General features: G+C 38.2%; 2 protein-coding genes across 4 annotated transcripts in view; one reads left to right on the top strand and one right to left on the bottom strand.

The window, feature by feature from the left end:
- The window catches only part of BEND4 (BEN domain containing 4), a 32,506-nt gene extending 25,762 nt beyond the window's left edge, over positions 1-6,744 (top strand). The window contains exons 4-5 of one of the 2 annotated variants that reach the window (XM_086747415.1): positions 346-515; positions 3,834-3,956. In XM_086747415.1, the coding sequence (XP_086603541.1) occupies positions 346-515; positions 3,834-3,843 (180 nt within the window). In that variant the 3' untranslated portion in view covers positions 3,844-3,956. Of the gene's footprint in view, positions 1-345; positions 587-3,833 lie in introns of both variants that reach the window. The other variant, XM_086747414.1, reaches the window with a different exon arrangement.
- A 6,080-nt stretch (positions 6,745-12,824) lies between these two features.
- Positions 12,825-23,652, bottom strand: part of SLC30A9 (solute carrier family 30 member 9) — a 39,110-nt gene continuing 28,282 nt past the window's right edge. The window contains exons 16-18 of one of the 2 annotated variants that reach the window (XM_086746375.1): positions 23,285-23,414; positions 20,759-20,872; positions 12,825-19,240 (exon numbers count right to left, since the gene is read on the bottom strand). In XM_086746375.1, the coding sequence (XP_086602501.1) occupies positions 19,196-19,240; positions 20,759-20,872; positions 23,285-23,414 (289 nt within the window). In that variant the 3' untranslated portion in view covers positions 12,825-19,195. The remainder of the gene's footprint in view (positions 19,241-20,758; positions 20,873-23,284; positions 23,415-23,652) is intronic. The other variant, XR_015258396.1, reaches the window with a different exon arrangement.

Here is a 23,652-nt window from a genome sequence, read left to right on the forward strand (position 1 = left end):
CAAAGACCCTTTTTATGCATTTTTAACAGATTAAGAAGAAAGGTTATACTTAAATAGCATCCCCAGTCACTGGTTCTTAACTCTTTTTAACCTGCTTGTTAAAGTGGAAATTTTCAATAGCCATCTCTCAAAATGTGTTCCCTGTACCTCACCAAATTCGAGTTCTAGAAAATGGAAACGTAATTTTAAAAGTACTCATTCTCAGTCAGAGCAATTACATGTTCGCTTCAGGATGTGTTTCGCTGTCAGTATCGCGGCTAGTTAAAAAGCGTACTTTTTATTGCAGCTGACATTTTTACTTATTTGCTGTGTAAAATAAGCAACAGAAATATTTCACTTTTTCAGGGGAGCAAGCAGTTGCTGAACAACTACCCTGTCTACATCACTAGTAAACAGTGGGATGAGGCTGTAAATTCTTCCAAGAAAGATGGACGACGGCTCCTTCGCTATCTCATCAGATTTGTTTTCACAACCGATGAGCTTAAGTACTCATGCGGCCTTGGAAAAAGGAAAAGGTCAGTGCAGTCAGGAGAGACAGGTCCTGAAAGACGTCCTCTGGATCCAGTAAAAGTAACATGTCTCAGAGGTACTGCATCTTTTCGCTCAGTGTCCACCATATGTGATCTCATTTCACCACATTGGCTCTGGCTCAGTAGAAGCATTTGGCTGACAGTTGCAGAACTAGAAGGGGTTTCACAGGCAGGTGACAAGCAGCCAGAAACCCTCCTTTTTTTTTTTTTTTTATATACATACATATATAAGTATGTATGTATGTATGTATTATATATGTGTAATTCTTTTTTTAATGGGAAAAAACAGGGCTACTTATTTAAAGAGAGGAGACAAATACACGGGCACATGACACCTTGAAATGGCAAAGAAGGAAAATCAGACAATCCTAATGACACTCTTTTATAATAAACTCACAGGGTATTCTTTAACACTGAATTAACCGAAGGAATGTTTATAGCCTAATGCTAAGCACATGGCACTCAAACCCACAGTGAGTGCATCATTGGAGTCAACAGCCAATTGAGCTTCAGAATAGGTTTGAAGATTTTGTAGGGCCAAGAACATCTACAAGTTAATTACATACAAAGTGTATACAGTTGCATTGTCAAGGATTTGACTTCATTTTTTTGGAGTACTGATGCAACATTGGCTGAAAAAGTTAGAGAACAGGTTTCCTCCTTGTTCAGTCTGAAAAGGAGGGGAAGTTTTGCCAGCATTTCACAGCATCACAGAGTGAGGATGTTGGACAATATAGAGAAAAGGTCCAGATTAAGAAGGATTATCTGCTGTGGCAGGTCGTACTTTGATTTCCTAAAATTGTTCGAAAGACCTAGTACTGGGTTTTATAACGAAACATACAAACCAGGACTTTTTAAAACCCAGTTAAAAACATGTTTGTAGTATCAGCATCTGCATTTTATAAATGCATATGCTTATAATTTCTTTAATTAACTCATAGTTAACTTCATAGTATTTTGTGAGCACATATGTGAAATTTTTGGTTGAACTGACTTCAAGAATGTTTTATTAATCAATGCAGTGTGAAAAGCTCTATTTTGGAGAGTCAGTGATAAAAATACCTTTAGTCATCCCTCTGGAGTCCAGAGAGAGTGGTTACATACATCAGATGGAGCCTCTTCCCATCTAGGGTAGGAGAATCCAACTCGGTCAAGTAGGTAAGACTTGTAGTTGGATTACATTGGTGTACCCAGGTAGTGAACTCAGATTTTACATACAGCCAAATTAGGCAAAGAGGCTCTTTTTTTACTGCAAAGGAAGCTGTTAATCTCTTACATGACACTCTGCCAGACCTTATTAATAGAAGGGCAAGTCCATTACACATCATGTTGCACAGAGGTCTGGAGCAAGGTTCAGGGTCCCAGAAGTTCTCCTGGAAACTGAAGGCTGAATACAAGTGCATTAACCATTTCCTAAATGACTTTAAATTTCACCTAATAATTTATGCACAAGCAGAGTGTTAATACCCTTTTCTTCCCCTTTCTTCCCTCTGTCTCCCACCAAGACTAACAGTAAATCCACCTGTAGATGGATTTTTGCTTATGGCTACTCTCCTTTCCGGGGTCCTGGAGATACAAAACATGTGGAGTGCTCCTTGGGAGAAAGAGAAAGGCCAATTTCTTTAATTTTCAGAAGCTTGAAGAAGCAGCCAAAACACTGCATATCTAAGGACCAGTTAATAAAGCAGAGTAGACAGCTCTCCTGTTAGGCTTTTGTGCGTGGGTGAGAACATGACCGCTTTCTCCGGTGCCGAGAGTTGGCCACTGGCTCCTGCCCATTTGCACGCCAAGGTAACAAATGCCTGACCAATTCTCGCACATCCAATTGTACCTTCCTGCCATAGCAGGGAGTACAAACTGCTGCTCTTTCTGCACTCAGAGTCATTTAAACATCTGTAAACATTTTTAATATGTTCCCACAATGGACTGATATCTGGAACCAGCTTTAAAACAGCCTGACATGCTTAAATTGTAGCATTACTCCTTTACGTGGTAATCATTTCTCAGAAAAACACCAGTCTGTGGAGCCCTGTGTGAACATAACTAGGTAGGAATTACTGTTGTCTGTATGGCTTTCCAGGGAAATGAATTTTAAGCTGAGATAGCTATCACTTGTGCAGACACACTGCTGGAGGAGCTATGTAAAAAATCACATCCTAATTGTCCAACAGATGAGATACCTTGCAGGCACGGGAACTCACCTAAAAGCACAGCATTCCCTGGTCTGAAGATGTGGTGACAGTAATGAAGTTACCGTACGCCACTTATTGTGTTGTTGGCTTGTCAACAGTATAAAATAGAATTTAAAAATATCCTGGGACACACAATACTGCGGGAGGGAATAACTAATGTTACAGAATAAATAAGAAGCTCGGTTTCCATATGAGGTACAGTGTAGCCAATATATCTAATAAGGTGCCCTCAAACTTAAAATCGTATTTGGATGTGTCAGAGTCCAAATACCCATATTTTCGCTATGTCAGGCAGTTACAATCCCAGAATTGGTAAGGCGCCTTCTGCAAGTTTAGCATATTGCATGTCAAAGAATCTGGAAAAGAAATTATAAAAAAAAAATGTAATCATCACATACAAATAGCTGTACGTGGAAGCAGCAGCTACTTAAATAGCCAAATTACATGCAGTACAATTCATTTTCTCCTGCATTAAAGACTATTGCAAGGCTCCTCAAATTAGCCCTCTCATCTAATTTAGCTGTTTCTAAGGCCAATTTATTTTCTGAAAAATAGATGTCAAATTCAGGAAGATGGAAAGAGCAGGACTTAAAAATGAAAGATATTCCAAAAAGAAATGAGCACCAAACTGAAATAATGGTAGTGACATTTTCAAGCAGGTTGTGGGCTACTGCAGCCTGCAGATGGTGAAGCAGCCAGCAGAGGGAGATCATAAAGACCCACAAGAGTAATCTTAAGATACACACACAACAGATTTCCAATGAAATACATCCCAGTTCACGTTAACTTTCACATGTATTGCACACACTGAATCACACCCGTCACTTTGAACTAGTTGTTTTTATTTCCACAAGAAAGGATTTTATTTCCAGGTCCTGCGCATCACATAGTTAGCTCAGATATAACAACATACACTGCATGTGGAGAAACACACTTGGACAGAAATAAAGTAGGTCCAAGTGACATTATCATGGCATCCCCCATAAGGCTTCTGCTTACCTAGCGCAGTAATGCCCCCTTTCTTATTTCCCTTGAGCTTTTGACACCTGGGCGATAATGGATGTTGCAAAGACAAGGTTGGTTTTTTTTATCCTTGCATGTTTTCCTGCAGAGTTCATTAGGATGCATTGTACTTCCAACCCGGACTGGTGGATGCCATCGGAAGAGCAAATAAACAAGGTATTCAGCGACGCGGTAGGACACGCTCGTCAAGGGCGTGCGGTGGGGACTTTCCTTCACAATGGGAACTCGTATTACGAAGGGACTGACCATCCAGGATCACAGGACGAAGTCTTCAATAGAGGTATGCAAGATGGATCTGGCGATTGATGGCAGTGAGAGGAACCTCATACAACAGTAGCAACCACTTAATTTAGGAGAGACTATTTGTTAAACATACTTACCCTGCTGTCATTTCAGAGTCCAAAGCATGTTTGAACACATACTACATACATTCCAGCTTCTCCATCCTACCACATCCCAGTTAACAGAAAGAAATCCATTTCAAGACCTGCTCTATGGGAGTTCTTAGTGCCTATTATTTGCAAATCCTTCATAGCACCCTCAAAAGGAAATTGCAGTTCATGTCATCTAGTTCTAGAGGAAAGGTCATTTAAAAACTGAAAGTGTCAAAAGAAACAGCAGCTACCATCTTGTCTGCCTGTTGATAACAAGCCCAGGTCTGGACCCAGAACAGCTGGGTACTATTTGCTTTCCCCAAGTAGGAGATGCAGGAACAAGCCTGTACGCTTGTAACAAAAAAAAAAAAAGTGGTCTCCCATTTCTTAACAGAAAATAACATAATTATAAATCCTACCTTAAAATACCGCACAAGATGGAAAATTCAGGGACTTCCTTTAGCCAACTCTGCCAGGAAATTAAGCTTCCCGGGTAAAATAGCAGCGCTCGGCAACAGCAGAACCCTTCAAAGACTCAGAACAATAACAGGCACTTCTAACAGATAAAAATTGCTTTGTGTATCAGATAGACGCTGTATTTATCTAGATTTCTAGGAGATCATGACAGTTTTCATTAAAACGAGATTGCTAAAAACAAATTGCCATTTCAGAAGACAAGTTTTGCTTTGTCTGTTCCTGTTCTGCAGCCATATTATGTAGCTTTAGAGGCTTTAAATTGCCTTTTCTTGGTTTTGCTTTCATTTGTGTTTCATACCCATTCCTTGAAACAGGTGAGGCAATGTGCTGGTCTTAACAGTCAGATGCTCAGTGTTGCGTTCAGGGAGGGGTTGGGTAAGAAGAGCCTAGCTTAACCTTCTGTTGTAAGTAAACACGGGGTCCAGAACAAGAGCTGTAAGAAGAGCTGTGCTAGAGCAGAATTCGCAACAGCGCACAACATTTTAAGTAGATGTCAACTTTAAAAAAAAAAAAAAAGAAATCCACTGAAAACCTTTACTTTTAAAGGCTTAGGAATCCATTTCCCCTCCAAATTAATGCACTGCAGAAATACACAATGCCAAAGAAGCAGTACCCTTTCCGCATCAAGGTGTTTCCATCTCCTTACCCTTGTCTGGTTGCTCAGGCTGGCATCCCTCAGAGCCTGAACCAGCTCTCCTTGAGGCAACTGTTCCCCACTGGCAGGTGCAGGAAACTGTTTTTTTGAAAGAAAGCTCGCTTTGCTTTTGACCATCCTTAGTGCTACCTCATCAGCGTTGACTCTCCTGAATGCATCTCTCGTACTCCCCAGCTTTCCTAACCACTTTGTGCAAGCCACAAGAGAAGCTACTAATTGCTCCTTTCACCCTTCTCTCCTTCCTGACCTTCTCCCTGCGCACCGGGCAGGGCAGGAGAGATCCAACCCCTTCCTCAAAGATCAGTGAGGGCCCTCTGGGGTGAAGCGCTCCTCTAGCTCTGGCTTGGCTGTGGATGGAGGATTGGGGCAGTCTCTCAAAGGTCAACTCGCCCATGTAAGAGTTTCTTCCTGCCATCTGCCTCCTCTTTGCCTGTGGTTGTGACTGGTCTGTCATGGCCGGCCCGTGAGGTATCTCGGAACATGGGCTCCACCATGCACCACCATAGACATGATCTTGCTCAGCCGGGATATGCTTTAGGCCCTTAAGTGTCCAATACCTCTCGAATCCTTTTATTTTGTGATTTTTAAAAGGGGACTGGAAGGCACTCACTTGCCCCAGAATAACTCATCTGAAGCGAATTATCAGTTTAGTCACACTGGATCTCACCAGACCAAGGGGTTTGGGACAGCATCCCTCACTACAGGCAGGCAGTGACTTTCTTTGAAGGGTCAATGGTGCGTGGTGGTCTCTGGAAGAGAAACTCGGTGTACAGAAATGTCACAGTACAGATATCCTATAGTAGCTTTTCGGTGTTCAACTTACACTTTTTTTTTAAAAGAACTGTAATAGAAGATGTTACATTGCTCAGATGGTGTAAGTCTTGCTGGTCTATGTTTAATGTGGTGACACTTGCCAGAACTACTTGGTAAAACATGTCAGAATGTGTGAGTCAACATTATACTGTAAATTTGTCCACAGCGATATGTATCATGCTGTATTTTTGTAAACATTGTGATGGTTTCCTTTCAAATATTTAAACGTATGAGGTTAAAAATATGAACACTTCATTTTTAACAGTCACAGAACAGAATTACTGGACAGACCTCTCTCACTTAATAACCTAAAGATTTGTTGAAATAACTAGTAAGTCTAGCTTTACTTTTAGTGTTAAAAGTGTAGCCAGCATCCTCTGCTCTCATATTGTGCAAAGTAACCAAATGTATAGTTTTATCCTGAAAGCCACTTTGGCACTAGTGGCTTTGCAGGTTTGGACCTTTCTTTACAAACAAAATTTTGCCCTCAGTTGCTTGTGTCCACTGGCCAGTGACGTAAGTCATAGTCAGAGACAGGCATTAGCAGACACCAGCTCACCCTTTTTTGTTCATGTTTGGCTTTAAAACAACAGAAGACAACAACTGTTCTCAGTTGTCTGTCTTTGTTTTTAATTGCCATCATGTCCACTTGACTTATGACCCCACACATTTTGGTTTTTTTTTTAAAAACAAAACCACAAGCTTCACAGCCACTTATTCCAATTAATTTGTTCATTTGTTCATAAATACATACACATTCAAGTGTCTCTGTATCCACAAGATGTTAGGTATAAGGCTACGGGACCTGAAATAATAGATAGCACGTAAGCGAAAGAGCCATATGTAAGCAGTGTGCTTTAGAAGTCAGCACATCCGTTCCCAGCACGGGATGCAGACGGCAGGCTTGCGACAGAAGGAAACTGCTATCTATCATGTCACTCCAGAAAGTCCCAGGAGGATATAGATCCTTGTCTTATCCTTCCATACTCTTTAATCTTACTGTCATTTATGTATCTGCCTTCTCTCAAACTTCGTGTAGCAGTACCGCAGGCCCATCTGTGCCAATATGCCTTCGCTATATTTTCTATGACAAATATTTGTGGAGAAACTGTGATTAAAAAACCATTAATCCTGATATTTTTATTGTTATGGTGTAGTTAATTCTATGAATAATTTCTAATGATGATTGTACTGTGTAGAGTAAGTACAGGTTAGGGATAGACTTTTAACAGATATTGTACAAAAAAAAAGTGCATAGTGTAATATAGACTAGTAAGGTTTTTGTGACAATTTCTATAGGATGTGTGAATTGTTTTCTATGTGGCAACACACATTTGTTTTAAAGAATATAAAAATCTTAGAGAATTTTTTAAACAGTCAATATTTTTTAATTATAAAGACATTTGTTACCTACAGACTATTTCAGGTGTTAATTCTAATTTGAATATTGGTTTTATTACTACATACCTCCAGTTCCATTTGTTCTGTTGCATAAAAATGCACAATAAAAGTTAGTCTCTGGTTAACCTGTCTCTCTCTCTCTCTCTCTCTCTCTCTAGGCATTGCTGTGTCAGTGTGACAGCTGTCACAACTGGCTCTCACTATAAATATATATTAAAAGTTTTAGATTTAGATTTATGTAAAAGGCTAGAGCATTCTCTTTTGCATTAAATGGTTGTTTGGTATGAAGCACTGGCAAGCACAGTGAAAGATTATGAAGAATCCAAGTGTGAATATACTATAAATCATTTTCACCTCAAAGTACAACCACATACATTTATGCACTGGTTAGACAGAAAGACTGCTCAGAGAAAGGACCCATCTGCAATCTTCAGACCTGGATTTTCAAGCGGTGAAGTTTAAATCCCATTTTAATTCAAAATTCAGTGATGGCTGAATGTCTCCTATTCTCTTAAATGCTTTAGAAAATCCCAACTCCAAGTAATTTGCAGAGGAATTATGGTGCAAACATTTACCATGACAAACCCTTTCTGCGGGGCTGCAGAGCAAGATGGGCCTGAGCGCAGGCTGGTGCCATCCACTGGAAATGGTTACTGTATATTCCCATTATAAAATAGTGGTTTTGAGTGCTCGTAATGCAAAACCAACTGGGGTTGGGCAGGTATTTTCTAGATTCAGTCTACTTTATTTTTTGTGAAAATCCTCATTAGTGAAAACCCTTATTAGTGAAACCCTCACCAAAATAGTTTCAGGTGGTTCTGAGAAATGTAGGTTAAAAAAACCTATGAATCCCTGTGGAAAAAAAAAATTATAATTAACTTCTCTCTGGAAAGCTCTAACTTCCCAGCCTTTGGGGCAATTACGTGAAATGTCAGAGGGCTGATCCAGAGGCAGAAGTGAACAGGGATGGGCCATGGGGAAGCGATGGGGCCATATGGGCAGGGAAAGCTGGCAGGGAAGGAGAGCATGTAGGTGAGGAACCAGAAGCAGCAACTGGGTTTTTGAGGCTTGGAAAGATCCCCAGAGAGATTAGGTCTAACAGCGGAGTCTGTAAGAAGCCAGTAAGCATGAGAGGTAGCAGCTGGGGCTGGACAGGCAGAGAGAGGGGTAGGGGGAAGGAAGTCCCTGGGGTGGAGGAGAACCGGGCCTGGGAAATAACGGAAGTACAGGCAGCACAGCTTGGGGGTGTAATTCAGTAACATTGCCTTTTATCACTCTTCCACTAAATGCCTGTTAAACATAATGGCAAGGCCAGTTAAACCATGCTTCTCCACTGCCTCAGTGCTGGTCTGCTCAGAGCAGCAGGGCCCGCTGCTGCTGGCAGTTAGGCCTTTGCTCAGGTACTGAGATGGCCCTGCCAAGTCAGTCATTGAATCTCATGCGCATGAAGGCATTTTGGTTTTACCTCATTTGCTTAGAGCACCTTTATAATGTACAAGCTCACATTATAAAAGTTTCTGTAATCTTATTTTAATAAGACTACTCAAGTCGCAAAATCTAGCGCTCAGGAGTTCAGCGAGGCAGGAATCGCTGTTTTCTCTGCTGAGGCACCTCTGTGACTGAAGCCAGCGGAGGAGGAGTGTCACAATAGGAAATGCTTCCATCACTCCGAAACATCAGAGTCCCAGGGAATACAGCATGAGGTGGCACGTTTCAGCCTTCAGCCCGCTATCCCCAAAACTGGGACACTGGGATAGTTCCACCTCTTTCCGCGGGGGATTTGTGAAGATTTGTGCTCAAGAACTCAAGGCTAGAGTGATAAGCAAAATAGAAAAGCCCTAGAAGAAGGTAACAAGCCTGTGCACAAAGGACTTTGAGTGCATGCAGTCCACAGATCAAATCATGAGGCTAAAACCAAACACCAGATGACAGCTGATGAAGGAGCAGCCTCCTTCTGCAGCAGGCTGGGACACTGGGCAACAGCAGCATTGCAGTGGAAGCAGGGACTCCATGCTGCAGCCTGGAATCCTTGGAACACCAGGCAGATCTCTGGATCTGACTTTGCCCTCTGAATACAAAAACCCTCCTGCAAAGACTCTTCAACATCTGAAGTGTATAAAAGCAGCTCCTACTGCAGATTTATGGTGTTAAGGGAAAAAAATAAAAAACCTCAGCCAAGACAAAAAAATCTGACATGAACTTACATAACAATGTTGGGAAAAACCTAAAAACACCCCTTTGTCCTTAAAAACACTCTGATCTCTCCCACTCATCTGGCAGATATAATTGCCGCTACTAAGGCAGTCTTTGTAGAAAAATCAAAAGAAACAGGTTTGCTAATGACTTAACGTAGTTTCCCATTAGAAAAGTTAATATTAAATTTCATCCCCATTTAGGAACAGGGTCAGTAATACAGCAGAAAAAGTCTAATTAAACCTTTCAAAAATTCCTTGTCGTAACATGAGTGCAAAACTGAAAAGTCTTCTTGCAAAAGGATGCGAAACTGAAAGAACTACTTCTTGAACTCAGAGAGATTTTTTTTTTTCTAAGGGATAATCCAAAATGAGAAGTGGAGCAGCAAGCAGCTCTAACACAATCCCTTGATAAAAGAAAAGTTAATAAAACACCTAGGTTACATTTCCTATCCACAGCATCAGGAAGAGAGTTCCAGTGAAAGACTAATCTCCAAGAAAAAAAAAAAATTAGAATCATAGAATGGTTTGTGTTGGAAGGGATCTTTAAAGGTCATCTAGTCCAACCTCCCTGCAGTAACAGGGACGTCTTCAAGTAGATCAGGTTGCTCAGAGCCCCTGGCTTTGCATGTTTCCAGGGATAGGGCATCAACCACGTCTCTGGGCAACCTGCTCCAGTGCCTCACCACACTCATTGTAATAAATTTTTTCCTTATATCAAGTTTGAATCTACCCTCTTTTAGTTTAAAACCATTATCCCTCATCCTATCACAACAGGCTCTGCTAAAGAGTTTCTCCCTGTCTTTCTTACCCTTTAAGTACTGGAAGGCCACTTATAAGGTCTCCCCAGAGCCTCCTCCTCCCCAAAGCCTTCTCTCCAGGCTGAACAGCCTCAACTCTCTCAGCCTGTCCTCATAGGAAAGGTGCTCCAGCCCTCTGATCATCTTCATGGCCCTCCTCTGGATCTGCTCCAACACGGCCATGTCCTCCTTATGTTGGAGGCCCCAAAGCTGGATGCAGTACTCCTGATGGGGTCTCACCAGGGCAGAGTAGAGAGGGAGAATCACCTCCCTCAACCTGCTGGCCACGCTCTTGATGCAGCCCAGGACGTGGTTGGCCTTCTGGGCCGCAAGGGCGCATTGCCTGCTCAAGTTGAGCTTTTTGTCCACCAGCACTCCCAAGTCCTTCTCCTCAGGGCTGCTCTCAATCCATTCTCCACCCAGCCTGTATTTGTGCCTGGGATTGTCCCAACCCATGTGCAGAACCTTGCACTGGTTGAACTTCATGAGGTTCTCACAGTCCCACCTCTCCAAGCCTGCCAAGGTCCCTCTGGATGGCATCCCTTCCCTCCAGCGTGTCAACCACACCACACAGCCTGGTACATTTAAATGGTAAACTACTGTTCAATTAGTATTTCTGGGGGAAAAAAAATATAATTCTCTAAAGCATTGAATATCAATTTGCACCAGAGGACTGCATAACATTTGAGCCCCCTCATTTGTAGTAAAGAGGGCCTACAAAAAAATAAATAAATAAATTAAATAGATCACTAGAGAACTTAAGTCAATATAGGTCATTTACTACAGGTTGAGCCAGCTGCATTTCTGTGAAGGAAGAAATTATGTCCCTTTCCTAAGGTTTTCAAAAAGTTTAATTCAAATGGTAGAAAGGAAGGTTTAGTTTCCATGATACTTTAATGAAGATCCCATAAAATATGAGGAAAGACAGACAAAATTGATTCTTAAACAGAATTGTTAAGCTCATCTCCAGCCAGCCAAGTGCAAGGTTACACTTCAGCCCATTATCAACCATTTAACACAACTATTCAAGAACAGCCCTTCAGCAAATGCCACAAATGGCAAATAAAAAAAAAAAAAAAAAAAAAGGATTTTGAAGTAGCCCAGGTTACATTCTGCAAAAACACAGAGCTCTCTTCCTCTTTCAACGTGGCTGAGACCATCTGCCTGGTTATTCAGACAGCCCAAAAGACAGTCCAATATTTGGACTTGACCTCAGACAGGGCCCTCAACTCTGTCACTTCCCTGCTCGGGCAGATTTGGTGCCATTAGGTTCATTTAAAAAAAAAAAAAAAAAAAAACACCACCCCAAAACCGTTGGCAATGGTATCACCACCCAAAAATAATGTTGCTGAACGTGGGAGATGAGTTTATGCCTTTTGCAGTCCGAACACCAGACATTACTGTCCAGTGTCCATGCAAGAAAATCCCTTGAGTCTATTAACTATAAAATGAAACATCTTTAGCAATCAAGACCTACCCTGCATATCCAAAATCTTTCCAGAAGTATGTTGCTTGGTCACCTTACTTCTGGTATCTGATTACCATACAGACAAAAACTCCACAGTTTTTCAAGTTTTTCCACTTTATCACTCAGGCTTCTTGAATTTTTGTTTCTTCTTTCCAACCACATACAGATTTTTTTTTTTTTTTAGCCCAATTAAAAGTAGTTCTTTCTGTAACTGCATAAATCACTAGTTTTCACCAGTACTAGTGATAAAAAGTGGCACTTGAATGAACCAGACAGTATGTTAAATCCTTTCTAAGCTGACTAGTTTCAAGCTGACTAGTTTCAAGCGAGTGATACCTAGCTTTTTCTTAAGAGGCTTGGACATCTTTGCTGGGATTGCCAAACTACAGTTACTATGTAAGCCCAAAACATAAAACCCAGCCTCTTCAAGAATTTCTCCATACCCTCGATCATACACAGAAATGCAACCCATCTGCCTTACTACCTTTCATGTCATCCTTGGGTCTGGATCAGGGCTGGTAGTCCAGACAGTGCCAGCTGGGCCTCTGAGCCAGAGAGGAAGACCTTGCTGTGTACTGGGGAAGGAACTGCACTCTTTGGGGGTGGGAGGGGTGAACAGGTTGAAAAGCACAGCTGCCAGTGAAGTACGGAGTATTACTAAATACAGCCTGGCCATCCTAGGCAGGTTGCTCACGTACCAAGTGGGTGCTGTCAACATCCCAGAGGCAAACTGAGTAACTAGTACAAACAGATGGATATAACCTTTGGTTTGCATCCATAAAATATGGTTACATGCATTTTGAATTCAGAAATGTGGCAAATCATCAACTGCCTAAAGTCAGTGTTATTGCTTACCTTTACAATATATATAAATTTGCCTGAATTAACAGAACACAACCTTTACCAGGTATGTAACCTTTTACTGAGTAATTACAACTTTACAGACGTTTTACAGGATGTACCGAATTCAAGTATAATTACAAAAGAACATACATAGAGAAATATTCAAACGTCTACACCTCACCAATCAAAATGACTTCCCCATACTAATATGAAGTAACCAAGACACAAAATGGAAAAGCCAATACACCAAGAGGCATGGTGGGGGAATATATGTGATTAAAAAACTGCATGGAAAAACATGTTTCAACTCTGAGATTGCCCTTTGAAAGTTCTACCACCAGTGAACATCCCCACTGTTGACTTTCAGATTTAATACAATTTTGGCAATAGCCAAAATGCTTTCCAAATGCTTTTGGCATTTTTCAAATGCTTCTTCTCACGTAGTTCTTCAGCATCTTTAATTTGAAGAGAAACTTACAAAAAAAAAAAGCCTTTATATTACATCATTTACACAACATTGCATATTTTTTTCTTCTGTCTTCAGATGTGAAGCAGTGGATCACAGCCTCAGAAGTTTTACATACAGTCTAAATTTAGATTACAAAAATCAAACATATCGTAGAGTGTGGAGCTGCATTCCACTACTTTAACAGACACCTTCTCCCTGTAACAGCACTATAAACGCTGGCAATACAAAAATTTGCCCAGGCTTACTGTTAGTGTAACACTTACAAAAAGTAACCGAGACCTTCTATTTCAATTGGTGGCTTTGATTTACACAGAAAAAAAAAAGAAATTGTCCACAGGAGCCTTGAGCAATATAGGACAGAATGACAATTTCCTGCCAATCTACTATTATCTGTTACAGTATCTGTCTGTGGTACTTAAAAATGTATATCCTTTTCACATTATGTTTCAAATGTTTTATTTAACTCTTTTTCAGAATGTGATGATTTAACGAGAAATCTTGCTTATCCACAGACACTTAAGCAACTTGAAAAAGACGGACAAACACATTCACCAATGGTTGTAGTCCACTGCAACAGTTCCGTAGGCCTTAGAATATCACACCGTTTTTTTCCCCCCACAACCTCTTCAGTAGGGTGCTTCAATCATTTTCTGGCTGAAACAATCAATTCATTTTGTTCCTCTTTCACTCACTCCAGGTCCCATTTCCACAATTAAAATCACTCAGCCTTCACTTACCAAACACATATCTTGTCAACAAAGCCCCAAACTAAGATTACACCATCACCTTTAGCAGTAAAACCAAATTTTCAGAGCGTAAATAGCTTTATACCTGTAAGACTGACTATCATATTCAGAAACGGTTAAACAGAGGCACTAATTTTCATTACAGAAAAAATAAAATATGAGTTTTTGCTGGGAGTGGGAGGGAGGAATCACCCAACTATCTGAGTATTGGAGAATGTCATACTACATAGTTGTATCAAATCAAATATGATTTCTTACTGTTCTTTTCCTTTCTAATCATAATTTATTTCTGGCCACAATTTTTAGATTGCGTTCAGCTTTTCCTATTCCCAAGTGCTCAACACCTTAGTTTTTTTCCTTCCTTGTATTCTTTTCTTTTTTACCACACACTTTGTTATAGTTTCTTTTCTTTTGCTTCAGCAAAGCCTGATTGACTGCAGTTTCTTTCTATAGACCATACAAGCACTTAGAGTTCCCGGCACATTTAATTTTCCTCGAAGGACATGCATTTCAAAAATGTGACTATTGTGTTTTAAAGCCTAGATTCCTATTTTCTTTTCATATGTAATCAAGACATAGTCTACTTTTGATCTTAATTATTTCTGTCTCACTAATAAGAAACAAAAAATTACTTATTTAAGCTACACAATCCCTCTACAAAAAAAAAAAAAAATCTTTTTGGTACATCTTGACTTCTCATTTACATTAAGCAGGTAAACTGCAAAAGAGATGTCAGCTGTACTCTCTATTGAGAACTAACAATAAGAACAGGAGTAGTACAATACTTAAGGTAGAGGAAAAAAAGCTCATTGTCATTTTATATTCTCTTCTGCAATGTAAGCCTTTAGGCATGCACAGAAGTTCAGGTTTTGTCCAGGAGTCAATATTAATCAATTGTTCTATTCTATCAAGCCAAAATGCCTTAAAAACATATGACCATTAAATGAAATACTTTTCTTTCAAATCTTAAACATTATGCTTCTGTGGATTCTGTTGCAAGAAACACATCTAAATCAACTTTAGAAAAATGATTACTTAATTAGGAATTTTCAAAAATTGCCACATTTCCAATATACAAAAGCCTAAAAACTCTTTGCAGGAAGCCTGTATTCAATGCATTCATCATTAGTAGAGGTACTTCCATAACGTATAATTTTTTCTTTGTTATGAAAAAAAGATAAGTCAGCTAAAATAACAAATAAGGAGAACATAGAATTGCAATCAGTGTATTACCTATACAAAACATACCTAAAACTCTCCCCCACACTCCCTTTTATCAAAGAGTGGCCAGTAAAAATACCTCAAAAACTGAGTCTCCACATATAGCTTAAAAAACTGCATCTGCCAGAATCAGAAAACTCTGGTAGTTTTGGCTAACTTGATTTGTAGCTTTCAAAACAGCAACCACTATTGTCAACTGTCAATGAACAAGACAAACTACAAAACCCAAAGACCATTTAGCCCTGCTATTAAAACCATAAGATGCTTATAATGGCTTCCTCCTCTAAAAGTAAGATTTATTTTTCAAAAATAACAAAATCTGTGTGGGAATTCATGGAAGGAGAAAAGCAGAGGCTAAAAACCCTTCAGTTTTAGTATAAGTCACAGAGGATAAAGGATGCAACAGGTCTTTAAAAATACGTTCTCCTGTTCCCTGAGTCCCTGCTACTCCTAGACCAGAACACACAGCAGTCTTGTAATACAACAGTCCACTGGAGTATTACAACATGCCTAACAAACATTTTAGAAAGTGGAGGGGTAGCAGAGGACCACACAAAATACTGAATTCCACATTGTATAAAGGAGACAATTTAGATTTGAAATTGATTCATGGGGGAAAGACAATCATTTTGGAATTCTATCTTTTATAGAAAAACAAATCGTACAGGGAACATGTCTTATTAGTGTCCAGCCAACTCTGACTTAAAATACATTAAGATCGCTCAGTATATTGGAACACTAAGAGAATTTTTTCAAACATTGCAAGTTTTACAGAATTATGAGACATTGTGCAATACATAAGCAATCTTCCTCAAAGCAGAGGGCAGTAGTACTTTGAACAAAATCTGAAAAAATAGAACCTGCAAGGTTAGTCTACAAAAATAAATTATTTCAAAAGACTACACCTTAATTGAAAAAAAAATCCTAGAATATAACTTTATTTTTAGCTAAATCTTAACTCATTCTCCTTACAATATATTTCCTTAACACCAGTCTAGAAGAAACATTGTGTAATTGCATTTGTGATAAAGAAAAATTCCACTCCTCCAGACATTGTAAGTTTTCTTTAAATCTGAGGATTCTATAACGTAAATGTGTTCGCTAAACACTTTCCCCAAAAACGCCAAAAGAAAAGTAAACTAAGTACTGGACCCACATCACCTCAGGTTTTAAACCATAAAGACAGTCAAGGAAAAAAAGCAGTAAAAATGTCAAAATCATTAAAAAATCAATCTGCAAATTATAGTATTCAGTAAAATGTAACAGCTTGGAATTACTTTTCCTTTCCAGCCTGACAGGCTCAATGAATCGGTATTTTCATTCAGCTGCAACACATGTAAACTTAGAAGGTCTGCCAAAACCAGTATGCCTGCCTTTTTGTGGTACCATCACCATCCAGGTCATTTTTAAAAATGGAACTGGGTCCGTCCTCAAAGTATGCAATTGTTTTGTACCCAAAAACATTCAAGTTCTGGCCTCTAGAATTCAACATATTGTGATGCTATAAACAGTAACATAACTAGGAGACAAGGATCTGAATTTTATCTTGGAGTATAAACAAAAGGTGTGTGGATGGGTATGCTTCTGACTCAGACAAGGACATTAAGATCAGAATTCATACAAATTATATCTCTGATGATTAAGAAAACATTTTTACAGGCTTTTGGAGCAGATGCCCTGTAAGAATATAAACCCATGCCTCCTCTTAAACAAAATAAAAGAACACTTTGGTATTGAGATAATTTCAGTGAAATTTCTGCCCAGCAAAGTGCATATTAACACTATTCATTGATCAATAATTCCAGCATACAAAACACTTAAATCACACTGGCTGTCTCCACTAACCTCCCCAGTAAGAGCATCTTCCCAGTTTTACTTCTCTTCAGGTTTTTAAGATTTCTGGAATAATTAGTTTATTAAAGTGTTTATTCAAATTCAAAGTCCATATAAATATGCTAGGAAGAAGAAAAGAGGTTATGCATATCAGATTCCAGTGCTCTTTGTGAGGAAGACTAACATCAGCAGAGTGCACACTGAGATGAGATGAAGTTTACATGGAAGGGCAAGGAGAAAGGTGCATGATTTATAATGTGCTAAAATATGCCTTATTTAGTTCAGACAGTAACTTCCAAATTACCTTTAAACTGCATTTCAAATCATCAGGCTTAAATATACTAACTAGTTCTACAATAGGAGAAAACCAGATAAAGTAAACTTTCTTTTGGGTTAGCCATAATAAGCTAATATGCTATAAAGAAGCCACCAGTGAATAGGGATTACGGACAAGGGTACTAAAGAGATCCCTTCACCCACAATTACTGTATGTGAAGTCCCGTCTGTAACTAAACTCTGGAATGTTTTTCTACTTAAAATGACCAGCATGCAAAGTACTTTGCAAATGTCAAAAGGCATGCTATTTTAAATTCTCAGAATTCACCGGTAAGTGACACTCAGTATGAAAAAAAAAAAAAAAATTCTAAAAAGCTTTTAGTCAAGTCTGGACAAATTGGTCTCCACAATTATTATTTACTGCAATGCTGATAATGTAACCTTAAATTGATTTCTGAAGACTCATGTTTCATATCAACATTTCTTCTTTCAGCAAGTCAGTCATTACTCAGTAACTGAGTCACTGGGAGGGTCTTACTACCACCTCTCACCCATGAGCAATTCTCATTTTATTGAAATACATTAAAGTGCATAAAGGATTTTCCTCAGAGTTATTTATATGCAGTTACTTCACTTATATTTCAAATTGTATGATCAGTATTCATGGTCTTATTAATAAAGACTAGGTCTCAAAGAATCTAGTACGACTTGGGTGCCTATTGCAGAAAGCCTTGAGGCTGATAAAAATACAGTGCTAGAATTGCACATTTCAAAGTTATAAACTCTAAGCACTTATCTCAGGATTGTTGAGGGCCACTGACAGAATTACTTTACTTTCCCAAATAAGCAAGGTCAGTTCTTAAAAAACACAAAGTAAGTGGTTTAGAATTCAGATAATGTGCAGAGGTAAATAAATTAAAAATACAATGTATTCATCTGTTTAATTATAAATAGTTCTAATACATTTTTTACTGTCATAACTTCCAACTGTATCTCTTACACCTTCTAGCAAAGACCGTATCTGGCAATACAGTCTATTAAAGGTATAAAAAGCCAAAAATGCCAGGTAACTTTTAATAAGCACTACCATAAATATCTCTCAGATTACATCTGAAGATACTTACAAATAAGAGAACAAGCATCAAAGTAGGGAAAAAAAGAACAAAATTTAGACAGAGGAAGTTCACTGAAATCTCTACACAGTAATTTCTTCACAGTTACAACATACCCTGGCTAACCACGTATACCTGCCTCCACTGAGGAGAAAAACCTTATTTTTCTGAAGTGCAGTTGGTAATCACAATGGTGGCAAAAAGCAGGTTTCCAGGTCACGGTACTTGAGAGAAGGCCAGCGCCTGTTTGAAAGAATTTATCTCATAGAAAAGAAAAACTGTGAAACTATCACACAGTTGAAATATTACAATTCGTTTAAGGTTGGCAGGTTCCACTGGAACAAACTCTTCCTAGCTAATCTTAATATCTCCCAAGAACCTTTAACGATATCTTGAAAGAAACTAAAGAAGTGCAAACTGACTGCAAAGGGACACAAATGGAAAAACTAAGTGTGTCATATATTTTCAGGCAGCTCTATTTGCCTAACTAAACCTCAAGTCTTAAGTCCTGAATTGCAGTAAATATACTCTGACAGACTCGCCTGTGAAACTTAAGTCAAGTAGCTTTTTAAAATTTATTTTGCCCTGGTAATTTTTGTCTGCGAGTCTAGCGCTCTTCCAGAAACAGAAGCAGTGCTAACAGTCCAGGAAGCCTACAGCAAAAGTAAGCAAGGTATGGTGCTGAGGTCACTGCAATTTCAGAAGCTTTTCAGCCCTTTATGTGACTTCTTTCCAAAATGGTAGCAACCTGAAGATTTCTTCTGCCAAGTCTATAGGATCTCCAAATCCACATGACGAACATCAGGATTTCGTTGCTGAAATAAAATTTTTTTAAAATACGTTTTTATTGAAAACATTCAAACACATTTTTGCACATGGATACAAATAATATATTTCTGGTATGATATTGGTAACTGAGTTACAAATCCTCTTGTCTGGTAACACAGGGACTATTTTAAAAAGAGGAATAGCTTCTACAAGCATTGCCCATACTCTATAACCAATTTTTTGAAGGCTAAGTAATCTTTATATTTGACAAATACACCACAGATAAATTAGTTCTTATGTTTTATAAAGTATGAAGCAGCTCTCTTGATTTTAAAAAGGCAGTGTTTTTATATAAAACTGTCCAAATAAATATATATATCTCACTTTAAGAATATTTTAATAGATACTTTCCTGAATAACGAATAAGACTGCTGAAATAATTTGTTCTATGCCATTGAAGCTACTTATAAAGGTTCAGAATACTGTTTCTATTAAGAAATAGGCATTTTCTGATATTGTAGAAATATGTTATCGTCATTACATGGACTGTATAATCCATGAGAGGTTTACTGAAAATCACTGACTTCAAAGTCATCCAGCATGTGAATCTGACTACCACATTTAGTAAAGCATATTCAACAGCAACACAATCACTGAAATCCCTGCCTATACAAAAAAAAAAAAAATCAGTATTCATGTTTATAAAATAATTAGTCATGATTCTACTGCTTAAAACCCATGAAGAACTGGATCTGCTGGTGCAATTAAACTCAAAAATAATATTTTTATTTTTAAGCAGCAGCACTCTAGGGATAGAAACTAAAACTAAAATATTTATCAAATATAATAAGCAAGGACAGACATGCTCTTGAGCAGTGTCTCTTGATTATCCGAAAAAGCAGTCACGACAGGACTGTATTTGCTTGGCAGTCAGTATACTTACAGTACTGTATTCATGCCAGAAAAGGCAAGACTAACTGCCACAATATAATTATAAAATTAAAAATGGAAACAATCCTTTGTGGCATCAAGCAAATTACATTTAAATTGCAGAATGAAAAAAAAAAAGTAAAGATATGAAAGTTATGACAGGCTTATAAAAGAAGTAAACACTGTACTGCTTCAACAAGAGTAAAAATGTTGAGTAAAGTCCTCTTCACACACTGATATATTTAGTACAATGCTAAGTATCAGATTTAAAAAAAAAAAAAAAAAACGTAAAATACAATTGAAGTTTGCTTCTTTACAACTAAAACATAATTCAACAGCCTGTAAATAACCTGACATTCTGAGAATATAGTAACAAAGACACAATCAGGTCTCATTTCACAAAAATATTGTTCTATAGTGGTATAAAACTGAACAAAATACAAAACAAACAGATCAACAGCAAAGTAAGGGCCTGCTGCCAATCAGAACTTAGTGATAGTACAGCAAGAAAATTTGCATTATCAGTCTCTTCCCCTTTACTGTATTTACAAACTAAATCCCAAAAAGCAGAAACAGTGATATCGTTTAATATATATCACAGAATACGCATTCCCTAATGAACAGGTAAAGTTTACCTTTAGGTCCTTCTCAAGTCTGTCTACCTCAGCTCCCAGCGTGTCAATGATATTCTCACCATGCTTAAGCATAAAGGCTTCTAATTCTTCAAGGGTTTTTACTTGTTGAATTTCCTAGGAACAAATCAAATTTAAGAGCTTGAGATGAGGAAAAGAAAATAAAGGAATAGCACTACAGAGGGTCCTGACATTTTTCAAGGCTGGGGGTGGGGAAACCATGCCAAAAAAACTACACACTTTTCAGCTTTTGCCATTTCCTTTCAAAATGTTATCTCTTCTTATGCCTCAAAGACACAGAAGAGCAGCATCTCTATTCAACAAAAACAGCTGGCTTACCATTACACCTGCACTTGATATAAAACCTTCTTCCTTCTTTCCAAATAAGTTTAGAGAATTTAATTCATTTTCTAGAAGTTTCTAGGGTATCCCCTTGCTCACAGCAAGTCAGAGCAGGGTACTCCTGTGTATTCTTTCCTCATTTTCACATATTCTTGCTATTCCATTGCACTGCTTACTCTGGGCATCACATTACCAACTCACCTGAAAATCCACAAGGATTACCATGAATGCTGCTGTAACTACAGCTTCTCCATAATATAAAAAAAAAACAAACCAACTTGAAGATAGTTGACAGGAACTCAGACTAGAAGACCCATATCATATAAGACTGAAGGAATGAGGGTGAAGATACTACGCTCCTTACTCAAAAAAAAAACCTCAAAAACCAGACATCAGAAGCACCAAAACAGGTATTACAGCATTGTCATGAGCTTTCCCTTAGAGGTCTCACACCAAGCTGGCCAGAGGCCATTTGCCCTGTAGTATCTCAGCCATAGTTTATGTGATACAGCTGCAGTACATTTAGGACAAATAGATTATTGCTAACAGAGTAATTATTAAAATAGCTAATTCTTCTTGTACATACAATTACAACACAATATGAATTTATTTCCCTTCCCACTCTAAAACTGAAGAGGAATAACGTAATGGAGTGAACTTAAAAGATATCCCAACCACAATAACCTATTACTACAATCACAGCAAGTCTAACAAGAAAAAGAAATGAGATCAGTCTGAATTACAGCCTTTCAACAAATATTTCACAACTTTTGAAAGAGTAACGATGATAGCAATGCCAGTTGAATGAGACAGTTAATCTGAAAAACTACAGATCAGAAGGCAAGTACTATGTCTGCCCTTGACCGGCTGGCTGAGTCCTGCTGAAAGTGGCTATCCTTCAACAATGGTTTTATACCTGACACAAAGTTACTACGTGAAACTGCAATGACCTGTGTAAGAAACAGTTGCCAACCTAGAAATAATCAGGAAGATCTTTCCCAACAATACCAGTTGGAAGAATCAGGAAAGGTTGTATGCAATCACCAAAGGGAACAGTGGGTAAAGAACAAAAGCTAACAAAGCCTTTGAAAGGAAAAGTAGTATACTAAACAGCTGCAACAGCAAAGCAACTGAGACTTGGCAATATAAAATCAAGCAAATCTGCAGTGCCTCAGTTGAACAAAGCTGATAGCACTCTTCCCCTCAAAAATGTATTAAACTGAAATCCAGTACATGAACAGATCACTTACTGCACTATATATTAAACATACACTCTTGTTTCGACATTAAAGGGTGATATGTTTTAAAGACTGAAACATTGACTAATGCTTAAAAAAACTGCAGTAATTTAAATGTAAACTCAGATAGCTTCAAAGTTATGTTTAACGGACAGGCATAAGATGCAGGCATCTGACACCTACTTTTCATTTTGAATGGGTAGCAGAAAAATGTCGTAGCTACACAAGCAAATGTGAAAATGGGTAAGCAAGCAAAACATTTTGCCTACTTAAAACTCCTCTGGTAATGTAGATAAACTATTCTTTATTTCACACCTTCATAGCTTTGCCATGTAAAATTCAGCTGAAAGCAGTTTTGCATTTCTGTACTGAAGACAGTGATTAAAAAAAGGTACTCTAAGCTACACTAAAATCAGAGACAGACACTTACTTAAGGGTGGTTAATTGTTAAACACTGTCAAAATGCTAAGCTTGTGATGCAAGCAATGCATATTTAAGCCTAGTCTGACTGTAACACTGCATCTTCTGCAATGAAGGTGAATGGCTCTGCCAAAACAGATGCTTATTCTCTGGTGATAGGCTTCGAGTTTTAACTAGAGATCTTGTAATTCAGTAAAAATTTATTTGAATAATTATGTTCCTTGGGACAAAACTGTGTTTTCTAACAAGAAAAAAAAAAAAAAAAAAAAAAAAAAAAGAATTAGAGATCTGCCCTCCTCCTACTCAGGCCCTAGTCAACCTAGAAGTGGCAGCACATTATATAAATTAAGCAGCACATTATATGATTTCGTGTACAGCTATTTAACACACTAACACAAAGTAAAAACATCTGCAATCCTTCAAAATGAAGAAGTGGAATATATCTACTTGAAAATCTTGGGTTTAGACATACTTGAAATTGTAAAGTATCAAATGCTGGAAGTTACAAAATACATTTTTTCAAACATACTTGTAGCAGCTGTTCAATGTCTTGTTTTTCGAGGTAAGAACGAGTTACAACTCGTCCATCAAAGTCTACTTCTGCCTTGAATCTCACTTTGCTCATTCCCATGTCTGTGGCTTTAACATCATGAATTGCTCTGAAACACATAATTTTTAAAGAAAATGTAGAACAATATAAAACAAACAACTAGCTAGTTTGACTTCTGATGTTAACAATATCATCACAGTAAAAAGATTGTGTAATTTCAAAAGACTATTGCCTTTGACTAACATATCCTCATTTTGCCACCACACACTTCCATTAAATATTGATTTATATTTAACCCGTTATACCGCTTCCACAGTATCTGCTACATCAACACAAGTATCCCACAT

This window comes from Chlamydotis macqueenii, chromosome 4, assembly GCF_036417535.1.
Source record: "Chlamydotis macqueenii isolate bChlMac1 chromosome 4, bChlMac1.mat, whole genome shotgun sequence".
Taxonomy (NCBI): domain Eukaryota; kingdom Metazoa; phylum Chordata; class Aves; order Otidiformes; family Otididae; genus Chlamydotis; species Chlamydotis macqueenii.